This window comes from Cercospora beticola, chromosome 5 (assembly GCF_033473495.1).
Source record: "Cercospora beticola chromosome 5, complete sequence".
Taxonomy (NCBI): domain Eukaryota; kingdom Fungi; phylum Ascomycota; class Dothideomycetes; order Mycosphaerellales; family Mycosphaerellaceae; genus Cercospora; species Cercospora beticola.
The window spans coordinates 1,577,621-1,596,696 of record NC_088939.1 but is presented as its reverse complement, the minus strand read 5'-3'; the positions used below and the strand labels follow the sequence as shown (position 1 = coordinate 1,596,696).

General features: G+C 53.1%; 8 protein-coding genes across 8 annotated transcripts; 2 read left to right on the top strand and 6 right to left on the bottom strand.

The window, feature by feature from the left end:
* Window positions 1-446: 446 nt before the first annotated feature.
* RHO25_007885 (uncharacterized protein) lies at window positions 447-1,836 on the bottom strand (the record flags this gene model as incomplete). The annotated part of the gene is made up of 3 exons (XM_023600053.2): window positions 447-952; window positions 1,008-1,418; window positions 1,473-1,836. The coding sequence occupies 3 exons, from the start codon at window positions 1,834-1,836 to the stop codon at window positions 447-449; spliced, it is 1,281 nt and encodes a 426-aa protein (XP_023449751.1).
* Window positions 1,837-3,422: 1,586 nt separating this feature from the next.
* RHO25_007884 (uncharacterized protein) lies at window positions 3,423-5,573 on the bottom strand (the record flags this gene model as incomplete). The annotated part of the gene is made up of 1 exon (XM_023600052.1): window positions 3,423-5,573. The coding sequence occupies one exon, from the start codon at window positions 5,571-5,573 to the stop codon at window positions 3,423-3,425; it is 2,151 nt and encodes a 716-aa protein (XP_023449096.1).
* A 756-nt stretch (window positions 5,574-6,329) lies between these two features.
* Window positions 6,330-7,188, top strand: RHO25_007883 (uncharacterized protein; the record flags this gene model as incomplete). The annotated part of the gene is made up of 2 exons (XM_023600051.2): window positions 6,330-6,951; window positions 7,013-7,188. 2 exons carry the CDS (start codon window positions 6,330-6,332, stop codon window positions 7,186-7,188), a joined length of 798 nt encoding a protein of 265 aa, XP_023449097.1.
* A 347-nt stretch (window positions 7,189-7,535) lies between these two features.
* RHO25_007882 (uncharacterized protein) lies at window positions 7,536-9,597 on the bottom strand (the record flags this gene model as incomplete). Its single annotated transcript, XM_023600050.2, has 3 exons — window positions 7,536-9,169; window positions 9,221-9,420; window positions 9,473-9,597. 3 exons carry the CDS (start codon window positions 9,595-9,597, stop codon window positions 7,536-7,538), a joined length of 1,959 nt encoding a protein of 652 aa, XP_023449091.1.
* A 707-nt stretch (window positions 9,598-10,304) lies between these two features.
* Window positions 10,305-11,786, top strand: ARP3 (Actin-related protein 3; the record flags this gene model as incomplete). Its single annotated transcript, XM_023600049.2, has 4 exons — window positions 10,305-10,339; window positions 10,394-10,644; window positions 10,698-10,744; window positions 10,794-11,786. The coding sequence occupies 4 exons, from the start codon at window positions 10,305-10,307 to the stop codon at window positions 11,784-11,786; spliced, it is 1,326 nt and encodes a 441-aa protein (XP_023449092.1).
* A 757-nt stretch (window positions 11,787-12,543) lies between these two features.
* Window positions 12,544-13,850, bottom strand: RHO25_007880 (uncharacterized protein; the record flags this gene model as incomplete). The annotated part of the gene is made up of 3 exons (XM_023600048.1): window positions 12,544-12,677; window positions 12,745-13,740; window positions 13,793-13,850. 3 exons carry the CDS (start codon window positions 13,848-13,850, stop codon window positions 12,544-12,546), a joined length of 1,188 nt encoding a protein of 395 aa, XP_023449318.1.
* A 1,020-nt stretch (window positions 13,851-14,870) lies between these two features.
* On the bottom strand, window positions 14,871-15,895 carry RHO25_007879 (uncharacterized protein; the record flags this gene model as incomplete). Its single annotated transcript, XM_023600047.2, has 3 exons — window positions 14,871-15,581; window positions 15,648-15,807; window positions 15,876-15,895. The coding sequence occupies 3 exons, from the start codon at window positions 15,893-15,895 to the stop codon at window positions 14,871-14,873; spliced, it is 891 nt and encodes a 296-aa protein (XP_023449093.1).
* Window positions 15,896-16,180: 285 nt separating this feature from the next.
* RHO25_007878 (uncharacterized protein) lies at window positions 16,181-18,498 on the bottom strand (the record flags this gene model as incomplete). The annotated part of the gene is made up of 2 exons (XM_023600046.2): window positions 16,181-17,971; window positions 18,097-18,498. The coding sequence occupies 2 exons, from the start codon at window positions 18,496-18,498 to the stop codon at window positions 16,181-16,183; spliced, it is 2,193 nt and encodes a 730-aa protein (XP_023448696.1).
* Between the last annotated feature and the right edge of the window lie 578 nt (window positions 18,499-19,076).

The window sequence follows — 19,076 nt, the reverse complement described above, 5'->3', positions numbered from 1 at the left end:
TGCGCTGGCAGAGCAGCAGGCTGAGAAGCTGCAGCAAGATCTCTGATCTGAGCTGTCTAACACACAGCAAGAGACTTGTTTTTGCTTTCAAGCACGCTGGTGAGGGGCAAACGAAAAGTGTTGTCACCATGATGCTAGACAGAAGATCATCGAGACTGCTCTGCCTTTTTTTGCTCAAAACATGCCGAGGCGATAAGTGTGCGAATGATGCGCAACAAGGTGCAAAATTCTCTACAGAGGGTTGGGAAGAGGACGAAGTTGTCGTATGCAACGTAGCGGTAAAATTTCATGTGTGAATGTGTGTTGGCAAATTATGTCCGTGAATTCATACACTTCTCAGATCTTATTTACAAAAAATTTCCTTTGATGCTTCGATGCAACCACATTCTAGATTATGAGGTAGCAATTCGTGAAGTCGTCGTTCCTCCTCCATTGCGCTTGCCTTTCTACTTGGTAAGTGGGCGTGGGCAACCCAAGTTGGCAAAGCTAGTTCCAGACAGCTTGGTCAGAACCAGAGACAAGGCATCAACCGAAGGGGTAAGAATGCCGTTCAGGTATGAAGGCACACGCTCAGTCGCAAGCATGTACAGCAAGCAAGAAGCGACCTTTGGATCCAAGTTTGGCTCAAGCTTGCCCTCCTTGATGATGTTGGAGAAGTTGATGACGTTAAAGGTACCATCTGCAGTGTTACCGCCAAACTCCACGGGGTGGAGCAAGTACATCTTCAGGATCTCCGCAACGACCTTCTGGTTGTCGTATGGGTCAACACGGTTGGTCCAGTTTGGTGGAATTTGCTCAGCGTTGTTAAAAGTGTAAGTTCCGTCGGCTTCGCGCTGAGCACCGAAGAAAGAGGAGATGGTCTCGAAGTCGGGAGCGTAGCCGCGGGTGCCGGAAGGCATCAGCTCGTACAAGAACGAGGCGGCGCCGAACAGCAGCAAGCTGAAGGGACCAACTGTGGCAGGTGTTAGCGGTTGTATCACAAGATATCAGTATTGCAGATGTCTTACAGTAGAAGTTGGGGTTCTCATCTCTCGACTGGAACCATCGCTGCTCACGGTATTTAGCCAAGCCTTCCAAGTTGTAGTTGCCGCCAGTGGTCTCGGTCATCATGCCGAAGAGGGTGCCGTTGAATCGGAAGTTGTCGCCCTTGCCAGTGAAATAATCGTTACGGGTCAACGATGTGTCTGCTTCGAACTTGTTGTGGCCATCGAGACCAGGCTCAGAGCCAGTGAGGATGGGGTTGAAAGAGGTCCTTGAAGTGGCGTCGCAACCAATCGAGAGCTTCATGGTGACAAGATCACCGTCGGTCAGAGTGAGACCAAGGAGTGCCAGCAGGTTGGCCAAGTCGTAGCCGACGTTGTAAATGTTTTGCTGAGCATCGACGAGCTCGTTGAAGGTTGTGATACCGTCGTGGGCCACTGAAATTTAATCGTTAGTACACAGTATTGAGACTGTTGGGATCAAATTCATACGAAAGTTGTGGTTTGCTGCGACGTTCAAGCCTGGGCAAGGTCCTCTGATATCGGTCTGTGGGTTTGGAGCGCGGAACTGGTGAGCAGTGTCGCCAGGAGCTGGCACTTGGTATCCACCCTTCTCGTTACCCTTCTTTCCGTTTTTCGCATTGTTGTATGGGTATTGCGCAGTGACCGGAGCAGCAGGCACATGGTTGGCGTTGAATGGGCATTCTGCCGCAGAACCAGGTCCTTGTCCAGGTTGCTGTCGTCGAATGCGTTTTCGCTCTGCCTGGATTGCTGTGCTGTCGACTCCAGGCATATCCATAACAAAGGGGAAAGCCGCCGCCGAAGCGACGAGCGATGACAAGATGGCGCCCTTCATGTTTGCGATTGTCTCGAATGGTAGATCTTGCAACGTTGAATATAGAAAAGTGCGCTGGGTCAGAGAAATAGAAAGTGCAGATCACCAAGAATACTTATACACATTGAATGGCGTGTCTAGTGGCGATGGTACACCGAGGGACGCGCCAGGCAGCCTATTGCTCCTCATGATGGCAGATTATTGAGTTCGCTGATGTCGGGGAAGCGTGCAACTGGTGCCGCTTCATGGGAAAGAACCACTCGGACATTGGTCGATGACACAAGCTTGGCCGTAGGCCATCACAAGGTGTGCAGCGACAGTGCTCGGGACTTGTTTGCAAATACATTGCTTCTGGTTGGTCGTTCGCAGCACCGGATCAGCCATCGACGGGGAGGCGTTGAGCGCTATCTGTCGATGTAAGCCCTTGTTTGGTTCGCTTCTACCCCATACTCCCATAGACATGAATTCAGGCTCGCGCGGCAGGAGACGTTCTCCACGAGGTCAACCAGAACAAGAAGGAGATCGACGTTTAAGCTTCTTTAGACTTCAAAGTGGCATTCAGCCTCGGACGTCGCAGCTGATTCACCACCAGCGTCACACTGGACCGCCACTAAAATTGGGGGTTCCAAACAGTCCGAATTTTCGATCAGCTTTGCATCGCGATGCGTACTGTAGAGGCCTGGAGGCAAACTAGTACCTGAGCCGAGTGCACCAGTTAAATCGTCTGTATTACGCCTCTCTAACGTGCACAACGGGAATCCGACCCTGCCTCTGGAGCATACGCTATGACTGCCGGGCAAGAAGTTCTGGTATCCACACCTTCTAGATTGACATCTGGGGAATTACTGTGTAGGAAGTGGCGCAGTTATGGATGTTGCCGTTGTGCCACATTATCGCTGCTAAGTGCTCAATACCACTGCGCTGACCTGTGTGAATTCACGATGCTTCGAGCATGTCGTACTTTGCATAAAAGTACATAAACATCAGAAGGTGCCTGGTTAGCCGAATATGCTCGTATAGAACGCGAAGGCGTCGCCATGGCTTCTTGGGGACGCCTGCCGCAAGACAAGCTCTGTCGGTGGCTTGCCTCGGCTTGCTGCTTGACGTTGTGTGGCGTGCGCGACACGAAATGGTGGAGCGAGGGGCGTCAGTGAGGGACCAGCCAACGAGAGACGGTGCGCAGTCCGCTTTCTCGAGAGGGGATTTTTGAGGGCGGATGCAGATCTTCATACCAATGTGGAAGGCGCAGCTGAGCCAATAGAGAAGGCACAGACGTGAATCGTGCCGAGGCCTGATTTCAGTGCGCCCACAGGAGAGAGCGACAGCGATTAACTACTCCATCGCAGTACATTGCTTCTTTGATTGGACACGCCACCTCGGCAGCCCTTGCCAGATGCCTTGCAAATCAGTACAGCACTATTGTTGATACTGCCTGCGATCATCATCATGCATCTCAGCAACGTGCATGGCAAGGTAGTAGCTTCAGACAAGTGCTTTTGATTGAGAACTAAGACGCATGCACCTCGTGTGCTATGATGCACACATGGGCAATGCTGCTCAGCATACGCGCAGTTCTGTACGCCAGGGCACAATTGCTGGGCTACAATTCAGCATCTCTCGAAGACCCGGTAAAGTCCCTTGAGGTTGGCCACTTCAACTGTGCCCTTCAGAAGACTCTTCGTCGCCACCAGCCTCGCCTTGAAGGCAGGGAACAGCACGTTCTCTAGTGCGCGACGAAGATGTCGACGGCGCTCAGCGATGTCTTCGTCTTCGGCGCTATCATCTTCAGGCTCTGGTGGCAAAGCTTCTGGTGCATAGAAGCTCGCTAGTTCTCGAAGGAAGCTCTGGAAACATCCTTTCTCGTCAGTCCAGTCCACGTGCGGACCCAAACGAAGCAAGAAGTTGGGCAGCTTCGCCATTGACGGCATGTAGCCCTTGGCAAGAAGAGGAATTGTCAAAAGATCACCTTCTGGAGTGATTTCGAGCGCAAAATATTCCGAAAGCATATCTCTGCGAGAAACCAGCCGATCGGTCACTGTCGTGACAACCTCCTCCCACTCAATGGCCGTGTCGCTAGGCTGCGAAGCCTTTGTCTGCTCCACTGCGATTTGGAGTAGCTCCGACAGAGCTAGCGGAGGATTGAATCTGATGGTGCCATAGTTACCGAAGTCTGTGAGCCCGAGCTGGTAAAAGTATTCCGCGGCGGTCATTCCATAGTCGATGAGAAAAAGCTTGACCCCACCTTGAATCGCGGCGATGCGTTTGGCCTCATCAGCAATGCCGACGAACGTGTGGTTTGCGTACACATCAGTCAACTCGTTGTGCATACTCTCCCTCACCGAAGCGCGAAGATCCTTTATCGTGGTTAGGCGGCAGATTGTTGGCTCTTTGTCAGTATACTCGTATTCCATACCATCTGAGGCAGGTTCGTGAGAAGTTGAATCTGCCTGCTGCGCTGAGGGAAGCATAGCTGTAATCTTTCGCGTCTTGGCGTCTGTTCTGACCAGGTTGTTCTCATATGGTCTGCGCGCACTGCCAGTCTGTGTAGTCGATGGCCGCTGAGATATTGATGCGGCAGGCGTTGGTGTTTCGGGGAGAGTCGTGCCTTTGGCGATAGCCGGTGTTTTCGCACCACTGAGCAAACTCTGAGTCATGAAAGTTCTGCTGGTATCGACCTTGCCCAGACCTGTGCGGATTTCGTCGCAAACCAGCTCAATGATCTCGTCTTCGTTGAGGAAATTGACCTCCCGCTTTGTAGGGTGTACATTGACGTCTACCCGCGCTGGGTCGATTTCGAGGCTGAGATAGATGAACGGTTTGGCGCCCTTTGGCAAGAACACGGAGTATGTTTGCTCCACGGCCTTCTTGATCGCGGACGACTCGACCGACCGATGGTTGATGAAAAGCATCAATGTGGTTTTCTTGCCACTGTAATTCGCGTTGCTGACAAGACCAGTGGCCTTGAAAGCGTATTGGTCATTCGAAATCTGTAAGTCCATGAGCTCATTCGCCACGTTTCCACTCTGTGTAATGCGAATGCGGTCACGGACGCTGGCGTTTGCTGGGACAGCGACGCCTGCGCCAGCCTCGCCGTGCTTCTTGCAAGAGAACGCCACGCCCTCACAGTGCACTGCATACTTGCCAACCATTTCCGCTATCTTTGCGTACTCTTCGCTGGCAGATCTGAAAGCACGTCGCCTTGTGGGGACGTTGTAAAACAGGTCTTCTACAGCAATTTGGGTACCTTGTCTTCCAGCACACGCTTTGGGCTCATCAGACTGTCCTGGCTTTGCTGGTGATAGCTTGCCACTCGCATAGTGCGCTTTCCAAGCACAGCTGGACTCCGCTGTCTTGGTCGTCACTGTGAGATGTGCAATGTGGCTGATGCTCGCCAGTGCCTCGCCTCGGAAGCCATAGGTTCCAATCGACTGCAAGTCTTCGAAGGATTTGAGCTTCGATGTTGTGAAACGCTCGCAAAGAATGGGCAGATCATCTTTGCTGATGCCGCAGCCATTGTCTGTAATTTGAAGCAGCTTCAGACCACCTTCTTTGACCAGAATTTCCAGACTTGTCGATCCCGCGTCGACGGCGTTCTCCATCAACTCCTTGAGCGCGTGCACCGGAGCCACAATGATCTCGCCAGCTGCAATCTTGTTTACGACATCTTGATGCAGGGCGCGAATACGACGGGGCGCTTGCATCTCATCTGCCTTGCGCTTGGTACCCCGCGGCGGCGAGGAAGTTATCGACGCGTCCATAGCGGCAATGTCGAGGATGAGTGTGTGGAGGAAGAAGACGTGTCGTTGAAGTGGGAGTGGGAGTCGCCACTCACGCGTCGAGTTCCTGCCTGCGGCAGAAGCGCGAGTCTTGGCGACTGCAAACGATTTCCTGTCTTTCCCCATCCACCTCCTCCTTCATCATTCACACCGTGTTCATCAGCTTGCGCCCAGCAATGTCCGGCACAGATGCACTTCGCTCAGCTCTTCAGACCGCCATGTTTTCATGACCAACGCATCCAGGACATATTCGCAATCAAAATGCAGCTACCCGATTTTGATCAAATCCCGCAAGAAGAGATATCGCTGGGAAATCGTTGAAGCCACGCATTTGTAGCTACCGGAGAAGATGTTGGGACATTGCGTACCTGGAGAGCAGAATCGTCCGCTTCATGAGACCAGATGCGCCAGTGTCTGGCAATTCCCCGGCGGTTTCTGGTGAACTCTTCACATGCAGCAAACGTTGGCAGCGTTTGCACCATGCGGCTGCTTGCTTCCTGTCCCAAGGTTTGACCTCATTCAGCGTCTCCGAGTAATTGCTGGTGACCTCAAGTATTGAGTCTGTATGGCTGCTATGGAACGCGTGCATGAGCCTATTCCAGCTGACCATCGTTTCGCGCCTTCTGCCTTGAGCACCCTGCGCGAGTAGCCCACCGGCAGTCGCAGCGACTGAATGCAATAAAGGCGCAGTCCTTGCAGAACATCGACTACGACCACCACTACCAAACATCTAGCAACATGGCGCCGACAACAGCGAGCCCCTTCATTACCATCCGCGTCGACGACGGCAAAGCCCGTCCAACGCACTTCTTCGTCCAAAAAGATGTCCTCTGCCGAACCTCCCCATTCATGCAAGCACGCTGCAAGCCCGAATGGTCGCAAAACGGTAACAACACCATCATTCTCCCCGAAACCACCCCGCAAGCCTTCCAACTCTACATCGACTGGCTCTACCACGGCAGCGTCTGCCCCTCCAAATACGCCACTCTCGAAGAAAGCAGCAAAGCCTACTTCGTTCTCGGCACAGCCTACGTCCTCGGCGAAATACTCCAAGACATCCCATTTCGTGTCGCGATAATCGACACGTTGCATCAGCGTTGTCTCCCCGAGGATTTCGAGCCAAGTGTCGCGTGGGTCGTAGACATCATCACTGTAATCTACAACGGCACAACCAACGCCTCGGGCGCTCGACGCTTCGTGACAGACATGGTACTTGTAAAGAATGTCAGCGCGGAGCTTTGGGACTACAGCGACGAACTACACAAAGACTTCTTCCGCGATCTTGCTCGTACGTATCATTTGAAGGGCGGGACGGAAGCTGCTAGCCTCCGATGGACCAGTCCTGGGTGTCATTATCATGGTAAGTCATGCATGTCCAATAGCGATCACGATTAAATCGAGTTCGCTGACAGAAACATCAGCCAACGACCTCGACAGCACCTGTCCTTGTCTCATCGCCGACGAACCAAAACATGGCTCGGGAAACCAATCCGCTAAGCGGAAGACTCTGAGTCGGGACGAAGGTGGAGGTGTAAAGTTCCTTCGGCAAAATCGTGTCGAGCGATGGAGCGACAACGCTGGGATATTGTGGGCGTGATCCAGAGTTTGACTGATTGCGCGCACTTTTGGCCAGTGCGGATCATCGCCAGGAAGCGGAAGAGAGCGTGATGGTGCATGTATATTGAGGCGATAAATACAGCCCCGCAGCAAAAGGTCACGTTCAGGCAGAGCGGGACCGCACTCATCAGTCGCAAGACAAGACCAAAGTCGAATGCAGCAGGGAAACAGGAATCAAAGTTTAGCTCTCTATATTGCCATGCCATCGTTGTTAGGACCATTGGCCCCAAAGAAGCAAAGCCGCTCAGAGGTAGTTCCATGCAGGTCCAAACAGGAGAATAGCGCAGTCCTGCTCCAGGTCTTTCTCATCTCGTCAATCTCTCCAACTTACTTCTTTCCACTACTTCTGCGCCAACGAATTGGTCTCCCTCCTTGCGCAATGCTTCCATTGCCCGTGCTCCGGCTCATGGTGCAAACGGGAACCTTCTCATCAGAATGCATGCTCGCAAGGGCGAAGCTGTTAGTGTTGTGCCCAAAGTACAACCATGCACCGTCTTTCGTACGCTTGACGCTCAACATCCCAATGGCACTATTCGACTCGGAATGTTTCACGCTAGGGTGTCCCATGAAGTCCTTCTCGATGAATGCTCGCATGGCACTCTCTTCCATGCACTCCTCAAAGGTACCCTTCTTCGTCCTCTTGTGGCTGTGGTAGATGCGTTCGCTGCAAACTGAGGAGGCCATGGTGGTAGACATCTGTTCGCCAGTGCCGGAAGTAACGGTGGCGACTGTAGTCTTCTCGTCGTCATCGTCTTCTATGGGAATGACAGTGGCTCCGATGCCGACCAAAGCAGCAGGACCAACGCGGCCACGGTGTTTCATACCAATACCTCCAGACGAGGCGCCACAGGCGATATTGCCATACATGTCGATAGCAATGGCTCCCACAGTGTCCGTAATGTGGTCTTCGTCATTGTTTGGCGCCGGCCCAGGCACATTGCCAGCAGTCTTTGGGTCCGCGTACCATTGTTGAGTCGACTGAGATCCTGTGGTCTGTTTGTTATCCTCCACATCAATGTCGTCTTCCAGTGCGATCTTTGTGGGATTGGAGGAACCATGTACTAGATCATTGAAACGAGCACGAGTGCTTTGAGTCTGCGACAGGCCAGATCTTGGCTCACCTGAATGCTCGGCCGCTGTAGTACTAGCATCGTCTGGTGGTCCATCTGTTTGTAGTCGAGCAGTGTCGCTATCAGTTGCAATGTGCGAGGAGCAGGCCCGTGGAAGCTCCAGTTCAGCTACTGGCGCAAGTAGTGCCTGAGCATCGTCATCGCTGAACGTCGTGTACTGAGACATGTCATGATCCTCGTCAAACATGTCGAACCTATCGTGAGTGCTTGCGCGAGGCGATGTTGCAGGCGTCACTTTGGACGAGGTATTCGCATAGGGATGGCTGCCGGTACTGTGTAGCGACACTGGCGGATGGAGAGAGTGACTCTGCGAGGTCGAATGCGAGCCGATTTCATTGTTCGACGGAATCGATGTCGCTGACGAGTTCCTGGACGGAGCTCCGGTGGCCGCAAAGTTGCCACGGGGAGCTGCTGCTTCCTCTCGAGCGTCAGAAGGCGGCGGTGACATGGGCTGGGCATCGTTGTGCAAAGCCTCCATCAATGCCAACTCTCTGCTCTGGTGTGCTTGACGTTGTCTCTCAGTGTCCGTGTATTCCTCATGTTGTTTGGCCAGAGTAGCATCCGAGTCGTGTGAGAGGGCACTGTAGCTGTTCGAAGGATCGCGTCGCTTCTGCCGATCGACCTTGTCAAGGTCGGCACGCCACTTTTGCCATCGATGCCTGGCGAACGGTGAGATGAGGAAGTCGAATGGCATGATCGGCATACTATGCTCTTCAGCAAACTGTCTCGCACCTTCGCCGACCAGAAGATTTGGGGGGACACGCCGCAGTGAGAGGGATTGAGTGGAGTGGTCGAGAACCTGTCGTGCCAGCGAAATGGGATTCCTGATTTCTGATGGACTGTCAGCAAGTCCGTTCTGCTCGGTGGAGGGTGTATGCTTACGAGCCACTGCCCCTACGGCACCACTCCGACCGAAGTGGTCGACCATGATGGAGTCACACTCCACCACCCCATCGTACCCCAGGTTGCTGCCGAACCCGGCATTAGTGATCTCACGATCTTCAAGCACGCGTATGGCAATCTCGACAGCGTCCACGGCGGTACCACCGCTCTGCATGAGTTTCATTGCCACTGTGCACGCACTGTCTGCAGTCAGCACTTCATGTTGTACTTCACGCCGCTGGCTGCACGTACTCGTTGCAAGCTTGCAAGTGATGTATCTCGTTCTCTTTGCTGTGATAGCCGGCTCCAGCGTGTACGAAGATGCAGGCGATATCAGTCTTCTGACGGGCATGCCTCGATGCCTTGGACGAGAACATGGTGGAAGTCCTCTGCTTGATGCGGGCTGATGTCGATGTTATCGTGTATCGAGGGGCCGCAAACGCGTTGTGTCACCCGGTCCAGATTCTTCTCGTAGGTCTATCGAAGCTGGCAGAAGATAGTAGGAGATGAACGCATGACACGTGAAGATGCTGGCAATAAAACGAGCGACTCGTGTCGCCGAGACGGCCTCGATGGTTCCGGATAAATGCGTTGTTGTGCGGGAGAAGAGGGAGCGACGGCACGATGCAGGAGAAGAGAAGAGGAATGCGTTGTGGGAAGGTCTGGAGTCTCGAGCAGGCCGAGTCCGCGCTGATGATGTGTTGCCGTGCTCTTTCCCTCGTGCTGGAAGGAAAGAGCAGCTTTTCGTTCCCGCGATACCGGCATGTCTGCCCGAACTCCACTCTCACATCATCTTCACTGAGCATTCTTCATCTGGAGACCCTCGAGCTGCCTCTGCTACACTCTTCACTTGATCTCAGAGACTCCACAAGGCAAGTGAGGAGAATGGCAGGTCCTGGTAGAGACAGGTGAAGTCAGCTCAACGGCGAAGCTTGGCGCCCCACCTTCCACGTTGTTGCGTAAGGCTGCCGCTCTGCGCTGCGCTGGTCCAAGTCAGTCGCAAGCAGACGACGCCGATATCTTCCAGCTACACCTCCATACGAAAACACCTCACCTCTGAGCAGCTGCAGCAAACACCGCCAACATGGCGACCCAAACTCCAGCCGTTGTCATGGACAAGTATGCGCCAATGCCTCGAGCCCGATCAATCCACTGTAGCTAACCATCACTCAGCGGTACTGGTTACTCCAAACTAGGCTTCGCCGGCAACGATTCTCCTTCATTCGTCTTTCCCACCGCAATCGCTACCAAGGCAGCCGGGCAGGCGGGAGGCAGCTCCGGCTCGGGTAGACCGGCCGTCGCGAACAAGCCGTCCTTCTTGACTGGAGGTGCTGGGCCCACGGGACATTTGTCTGGCAAGAGAGGCACCGAGGACTTGGACTTCTTCATTGGCGATGAAGCGCTTGCGGCATCGTCAGGACCTGGTAGGCGCACAAGTATCAGAGGCTTGCAAGGCAGCAATGGCTGACAGGAGCAGGCTACGGCATCCACTATCCAATCCGACATGGCCAGATCGAGAATTGGGTGCGCAGTCCAGGCCTACCTGCGCAATCGTAGCTAACGTAACTTGTAGGATCATATGGAACGCTTCTGGTCTAACAGCATCTTCAAATATCTACGAGTCGAGCCCGAAGACCACTACTTCCTCCTCACCGAACCTCCGCTCAATCCACCCGAGAATCGCGAGAACACCGCCGAGATTATGTTTGAATCATTCAACTGCGCAGGATTATACATTGCCGTGCAAGCCGTGCTTGCTCTCGCCGCATCATGGACATCATCTAAAGTCCAAGATCGATCATTGACTGGAACTGTGATTGACTCTGGTGAGGGTGTCACACACGTCATTCCTGTTGCAGAAGGATATGTCATTGGCAGTTCGATAAAGTCGATCCCAATCGCTGGAAGAGATATCACATACTTTGTGCAGTCGCTGCTGCGTGACCGAGGAGAGCCAGACAGCAGCCTGAAGACGGCGGAGAGGATCAAGGAGGAGTTCTGCTACGTGTGCCCGGACATCGTCAAGGAGTTCCAACGATACGATCGCGAGCCAGATGACCGGTTCAAGCAGTACATCGTCCGCCACTTGAACGGCCGAAGCGTGACAGTGGACGTGGGTTACGAACGCTTCTTGGCACCTGAGATCTTCTTCAACCCGGAGATTTACAGCTCCGATTTCCTAACGCCCCTGCCAAACATCGTGGACACAGTCATCCAGACCTCGCCAATTGACGTACGAAGAGGCTTATACAAGAACATTGTGCTTTCCGGAGGTTCCACGCTCTATAACCAATTCGGACGACGATTACAACGCGACATCAAGCATCTGGTAGATGCACGGATCGCAACCTCCGAAGCACGTGCGGGCAATGCGGCAAAGTCCGGAGGTCTGGAAGTCCAAGTCATTACACACAAGCGACAACGACATGGACCTTGGTTTGGAGGATCTTTGCTTGGATCGACACCCGAGTTCCGCAGCTATTGCCACACAAAGGCCGATTACGACGAGATAGGCCCCAGCATTGTCCGACGATTCGCTCTTCTTGGAGGTCCAGGCAGCACGTAATATAGACCGTATGTCCGATCGTGGAGAAAGCAAGTAAATTGTCTGGCCGGCCGTCGATTGCGTACTTGCTGCAAGCAAAAGTTGTATCTGATGTTGATAGAGAAGCTCTGGAGCTGTGAGCTTCAAGCGAGTGCCACATGGGAGGATTGTTCCGAAACGAGATTCAGCGCGAAGCAGCAGTCGATCATCAGGCCGCGGTATAGACTCGGCACTTACGTAGAGACGAAATGCGAATGCATGCAAGATCGAAAGATTGCCAATTCCCTACTGTCGGCACGGGTGGATCGAAAATCGTTGTATGTGAAACTGGCAGCTGGGATCTCCAGGCAAAGCACCTCAAGCCGAACAAGACGAAAGCGCACTTCTTCATGTTGCGTCTTTCACGTGAACTGAGGCTACATAAATGGGACAATAAGCAGGTATTGGTAGGTATATCTGTACTCAGTGCGGCGTATTGGCTTGGTGGCACAGCTTTCCACCCGAGACAGTAGTCATTCAGGTTTCGATATATCGAAGCACTCGAAAGCAAATAACGCCTAACGCCAGCAATATCTCGGTATGCATCCCACAGCTGGTCCTTCAAACGAGTGTGCACCACGCGAATCCTGCCATGATATTCTGGATATCCTCTCCTCTGCAAGCAGCAAACAGTGCAGCCTCTTTTGGTAGGCAAACCTTCTTCGCGCCATTATTCATTTCACCTCTACTGAGTCATCCTCACAATACTTGTTCCGCCATGGATGGCTTGGTATATTTCTCAATTGATCTCGATAAGTCCAGGACCCGCAATAGAGGCAGCAGCGACTTCATCCGGATTGGCAAAGTCACTCTTGCCAGCAGTAACAGCAGCAATAGTCAAGCCATTGAGTTCATTCTCATTGAATGGGAATGCTAAGCATCGCAGCAGATGTCAGCTGAGCTCTCCAATCGGAAACACAATTCGAGCGGAAGCACTCACCAGCAGTAAAGCTCACAACCCCATCCTCCACCTTAATATCCTTCAAATCCTCCACAGTCGGCTTATTCTGCTGATTCACCAGCACCAATTTCAAACCCGAATAATCCCCATCTTTGACCACCTTTGCGATATCCACAGTCGCGATATCAGAGTGTAATGGGAATTTGAACCGAACATCCGAATCCGTTGCCTTGGGAGGATCGACAACCGTCAGAGGCAACAAGATTGGAACGTTGATCGCATCAAGATTACCGCAAGTTCCAGGCACAACGAAGATCTGATTCAAAGCCGAGAAAGCGAAGATCCCAGAACTTCCAGTGAGGAATGGTAAAGCTGATGGGATCTTCTTGCCCAAGACGCGATAGAAACCGTTTTGTTCTCCTTCTTGGCCAATGATAGAGGCAATGAGACGAATGACATCGTCGCCATTGGTTGCGAAGGTATTTTCCGCGGACTGCAGAGTTCCGAGAACGACGTCGGTGAAGAGGGAGGCGGTGGAGATCGCAGAATCGAAACTGTCGACGCCGGGAAAAATGTATTGGCAGGGTTGGATGGGAGTGCGTTTGGCGCTGGAAAGGATGGCGTTGGCGCCGAGGAGGTGGAGTTCTTCTTGGGCTTGAACGGCGGTGAGGGCATCGATGATGAAATTTTTGGCGTATTGAGAGGGGCCGAGGGAGAAGGTGTCTGAGGTGAGGTTTTGGAGGAGGGAGGTGAAGAAGGCGACTTCGAAGAGTTCGTTGAAGGCGATGGCTTGGAAGGTTGTGGCTCCGGCGTCGGAAAGGGAGGTTGGAAGGGGTGTGTTGGGGAGAGTGCCGTGGGCTTGGAGCTGGATTTGGTTCAGAGCATCTGAGGGAATATCGATGTCCGGGAACCCGTTGGCCAGGGGAAACTTGAATGGAACGACGCCATTGGAGCCATTGTTCGATGAACCTTGGCCATGGCCGTACTTCGAAGAATCGTGAGATTGCGATGATCCACCGTAGCTTGGTGCTGGACCTGGGCCTGATCAGCTTAGGTCGAAAGGATCGCCCATCAAAGGTGTACTTACCTTGAGGTAGTGCGGTGACTCCAGCTGCAATTGCACACAGGCTGAGAGCGTACTTCATTTCTGCGGTTGTATACGAATGATACTTTTCAATATAAAGTAGTGATTGTTACAAGGAAATAGAAGAAAATGAGAAGGCGTTGACAGCAAAGGAAATTCGTGACCTGGTATGAGTGATGGATAGGGGATAGAAATTGAAGCATGGCTCTCTTCGACATTTAAGTATCGCAGACTTGCACCTACAATGACACCGATGAAGGACGCACGAATCCTTCGCAAGGCACTCCGCTGCAGCAGAAAATCTTTTTCTAAGCGGCGTGCTGTTTCCCTGGGGGCCGCAGTCTATTCACAGCGGGACGCGTAGCATGCCACTCTCCTGCACTTCGTCGTCAGCAAAAGGCGTACCACGAAATCGCACAAGCTCGCTCGACATGTCTAATTCCTGGCTAGTGCGTGGCTTATTGTAGACAAGCTCAGGCTTAGCCATGTGTAAGCTTTAGTTGGCCGGTGTGAAGTAAGACGAGGGGAAGGCTGAGCTGTCAGCCGTCAGCTGCATCCCGCTTGTCATCCCTTGCGGCTTGGACCAATCTGCACGCTGTTCCAGAAGCGTCACCTAGCTCCGCTCGACTGCTTCGATGTTTACTAGCAAGGAACCCTGGGCGAGACGTTCGAGATATTCCAGTTTGGTTGAACGATTGCGCAAGCTATTGTGAACGCGTATCGATATCGTTTATTATCGTTGAAAGGATTATCCGGCAGCACCAACTCAGGCCACTTGTGAGCGCCTTCTATTCCAGGTCGCCCGCGAGGCTCGGGCGTGACTTGTTGACGACTGGACGTCATCTGACCAGATGCAAAAGCGTTGCGATAGACCTCTGGAGGAAACGGACACTGTTCGTGGTCGGTTCCTGGCCACAAAGCAAAGATCAGCAAGACGAAAAATGATGACCAATTTGATCTCTGCCATGTCGACTTGAGCATCCCTGGTATGCCTGTACTGTATAGTGTATACTGCATCTTCATTCCACTTGCCTTCGTAGACCTTCACCCAATCATCCTGTACAGTCAGTCCATTGCTTGTTCACAGCTTCTCCTCCTCTTTCACACCGATCCCATACTCCGCGTACGGGAAATCTTCCAGAGTCTTCACCAACCTCGCCCAACCATCGCCCACCTCTCCAGGCGGACTCGCCGTCTTCTTCACCTGTCCCTCTTTATCTCCTCCTTCCACTTTCCCCAGAACATCATCCCCAACTTCCTTATATTCACCCATTAAACCCGCAAGAACCAAATCTTCTCTCCCCTTATACTCATTCAACAGCCCCTCATGCGGACACCATACAACCTGCATCCCCGCCCTCCTCGCACTCTCCGTCCCAGGCACCGAATCCTCAAACACCAAACACTCTTCCGGGCGTATCTTCTCTTTCCCATCCCGCTCCAACTTCTTATTAATAGTCTCCAATGCCACTAACCAAATATCCGGCGCCGGCTTGCCTCGTCCGGGCGGAATCCGCTTGTCATCTCCAAGCACACGATTCTCCTCATCAAAGACCTGAAACAGATCTTGCAAATGGTCGGTTTTGAGTTTGAAATTCCCAGAATGGCTAGAAGTCGCGAGCGCGATGTGTACGGGTGGAGAGGTGCGATGTTTGAGGGTTTGGAGGAGAGCTGGGACGCCTGGGAGCGGTTGGCAGGAAGTGAAATGGTGTTTTTGTCGGGCGCTGACTTTGGAGAGGTATTCTTCGCGCGAGATGGGCAGTTGGGCCCAGTCGAAGAGGATTTTGCCGGCCTGTTATGGGTGAAGATGATGTGTTAGTCAACCAACAGCGTGTTTGGAGGATCTTGGAGGACGTACAGTTGGGCCTGGGCGTCCTTGCAATTGGGCTTTGATGTGCCAGGGCAGGTTTGGTCTACCGTATTCGTTGAGTACCTCGTTGGTGCAGATGGTGTATTTGTCCTCGGAGTCAATCAAGAGGCCGTCCATATCGAAGAGGCATGCCTTGATCGTTGGCAGCCTATGCATCTGTCCATCAGCTGTGAGCGTGCCGAGGCATGGCCATTATGGGTTTGGTGGGCGGCATACTGTTTCTTTGGAGCTGCCATGATGCTGATCGGAACGAGGATCGAAAGAGGGAGGACAGATAAGTCCAGTGAGAAGAGATGGACATGCACGAAAGATCTCGTTATCGGCAAGATCACGCAAGGAAGAGATCGTGGAGAGAACGACCAGTGCGGGGTGCATCGGCAACAGCGAAAAAGGAATGCCGACACCACTGCAAAGAAACATGTTCTAGTCTGTCGTCTACTTGCGAATACATTTCAATTCATCCGCATCAATCGTGACCTCTCCACCTCATGGGTATCATCCCTCGTTAACTCCTTGCCTTCCTAATACTGATTGTACCCGCCGCCATAACCTTGATGTTGACCGCCATAGCCCTGTTGCTGATTCTGATCATAACCTCCGTATCCTCCTTGCTGCTGCCCTTGATAGCCTCCTCCATATCCTTGATCATAGCCGCCTTGCTGCTGCTGGTGCTGAGGTTGCCACGGCTGCTCATATCCACTTTGGTAAGCCGTTGGATAGCTCTGACTGGTCTGATCGTAGCTTGCAGGGGGAGGCGGGTGGGAGTAGGCACTCGGGTCCGCCTGGAGTCCATCTCGTGCCCGCTGCTCAGCAAGCATGTCGAATACACCTCCCCGAGTGTTGGAGTGACTTCCAGCACCCGGACCGACACCTGGAATGTTCATGCCGTGCGAATGTGCCAGCTGCTGCACGCCTTGGAAAGATGACTGCAGATTTGCGACTTTGTGGTTGTGGCCCGCCTTCACTGACTCGGACGAAAGAATGTTATCCAGCCCCTGGCCGCCATCGCCTCGCTTGTGCACCCATTTGTTGACAGTCTCGAACATCTTGCGGTGGATCTCAAGCTGCTCATTCCTCGCTGCCGGGTGATGGAACACACGAGCAACGTCGTCGAGGATCTCATGCTCGGGCACCTCAGGATGCTCCCAACCGTAAATAACTCTTGGAGCCACATACTGCAAAATTTCTGCCGCGATTTCTCCCGCAGGCTGGTTGAGAATGTTGCTGAAGTGGTCCTTGGACAGCATAGAGTGCGTTGGGTCGGTGCTGCGCGGATCCGACCAGACGAGGTATTGTTGATTCGCCGAGCTGTCAATGACTGTGCCCGATCCTTGCTTGAGAGCATTGGAAGCTGACGCGATAATCGGCTTGATGAACGGCGCGAGGAGCCCCATAACGAAGAGCGTCACTTTCTCAGTGACAGTTTCGATCATTTTCTCCAGACCAGGAATCTTGGAAACAATGGCAGAAATCTGTCGCACAACTTTGTCGCGGAAGCAGAGAATAGGGTAGATCTTGGCCATTGCTGCAGCTGCATCGACCTTGGGAGGAGCTGCGAAGCCGCCGCCTTGTGTTGTGGGGGCATCGCCTGCAGCTCGTGAAGAGCTGTAGCTGTCGTAACCGCCGCCGTCAACGCTTCGTGAGTTCTCTGCAGCTTGCGCATCGGATGCTGCTTGTAGGCTGACTGCCTCCTGAATCAGAGAGCCGGTACCTGGGATCTTAGCAAGCACGTCCGTTAGGAAGGAGGCCTCTTGAGCGGGATCGCCATTTCCAACGCTGCGTTTGGATTCTGCTTGAGACAAAGCCGAATTGAGTTGAGCCACTTCAGTATCATCAACCTCGACCTGTGTGACGTGGTCCGTGGCCTCGCCGAGCACAGAATGCAAGAAATCAACGCCTCCGAACGTCCCCGTCACAAGTGGGTACACATGCTTGCCGTTGAGGTTGATTTGAGTTTGTGTGCCAACGTGGGGAAAGACGTTGTGGAAGCCCAGCTCGATGAGTGCGAGTTCGGTGTAGTTAGTGTGAGCTCCAAAGTCTTCCATGCAGTGCAGACCAGTACCCAAACAACGTAACGCTTCACAGAGATCTTTCTCATCGCCTCGGTTCGGACCGCTCGTATACATTCGGCCAAAGTGAATGCTTCGAGCGAATGCCCACTTGATGTAACCAACAGAAGTGGCAATGCCGATATGCTCGTTCGCAATGTAGTTCTTCATGCCTGTCCGGGGATCTACCTCAAGCTCAATGGGCTGTACTGGTCCTCGAAGACGAGGATCAAATGTGCGGGCATCAGCATTGTCCGCGTAGTCCTGAGATAAGGTTGCAATGTAAGCATGCGCCCATCATGTGTTATCAGGTTGTGTTCAGTCTGTAGACAGGCCACGAGCGCCGATCGCACCTCATCGTTCTGAGAACAGGAAAAGCATGGTCATACCTTGGGATTATCGATATGCTCCTCGGGTCTATAAACGCCAAGTCGTTCAGCCGTGACTTCGAACTCTTCTGTAGCATAGCCAAAGCTCATGAAAGCCAGGATCCAGACCAGAACTCGGATAGTGTCGGCTGGCACGCCCTTGAGTGTACCGACGTCCACAGCTTGACTGTAATCGCGAAGCCAATTGCCAAAGTAAGTTCGCTTGACCATCATCGAAGTCCATTTGTGGCCTTTGATGAAGGCGACAGTGGTGAGAAGGTCCTCAATGTCGCCATGACGCCAATTGTGGCCTTCGATCTTGGAGAGCGAGCTGATGTTGCCAGCGCCAAATGCTGCAGCTGGCGTGGCCAGAAAGAGCAGCGCTGCAACGCACAGCAAGACGTAGGTCGTCTGATTACCCATCTTGGCGTGTAGAATTGGTGCCGATGTTTGTTGACGACGCCGGACAGGATATATCAGGCCACAGATCAGCCGTGCAGATGGCAGCTGAAATTTGTGGCTGAGTCGTGGCTGCCTGTCATGCGCGTGCTTGGGCGGGGTGGCCTGACACGAATCGCGCTCGCCAAATGCTGGAAAAGAAGGATCTTCTCGTGGAGCTCTCGGGATCCTCGACAACACGAGCAGAGGAAGAGGATGAGGACGGAGGAAAAGATGTCATTTGCAGCTGAAAAGTGAAGTCATGGCTCTTACGCAAACGCAGACTGAACGAGCGCCAAGACCGCTGACTGCGCCCGTCCAACGCGGCAGCCACATCGTCGCGTCTCCACCTGCCCACTGTGCGACTTTGAGACTTGTCGCGGCATCTCTCGGACGTTGTGTTCTTCGCCCACGGTCCTCAGCGCCCTATTCGAAGCACGCCCCGGCAGAACCGAGCTGCGGACTGCTCGGCGTGTCAACAACGGTATCTTCTTCCTCGCGAATGACCCAAGTCCACCAAGTGGCGTGCTCACTTGCGATGCATCGTACACGCTAATGCTCCC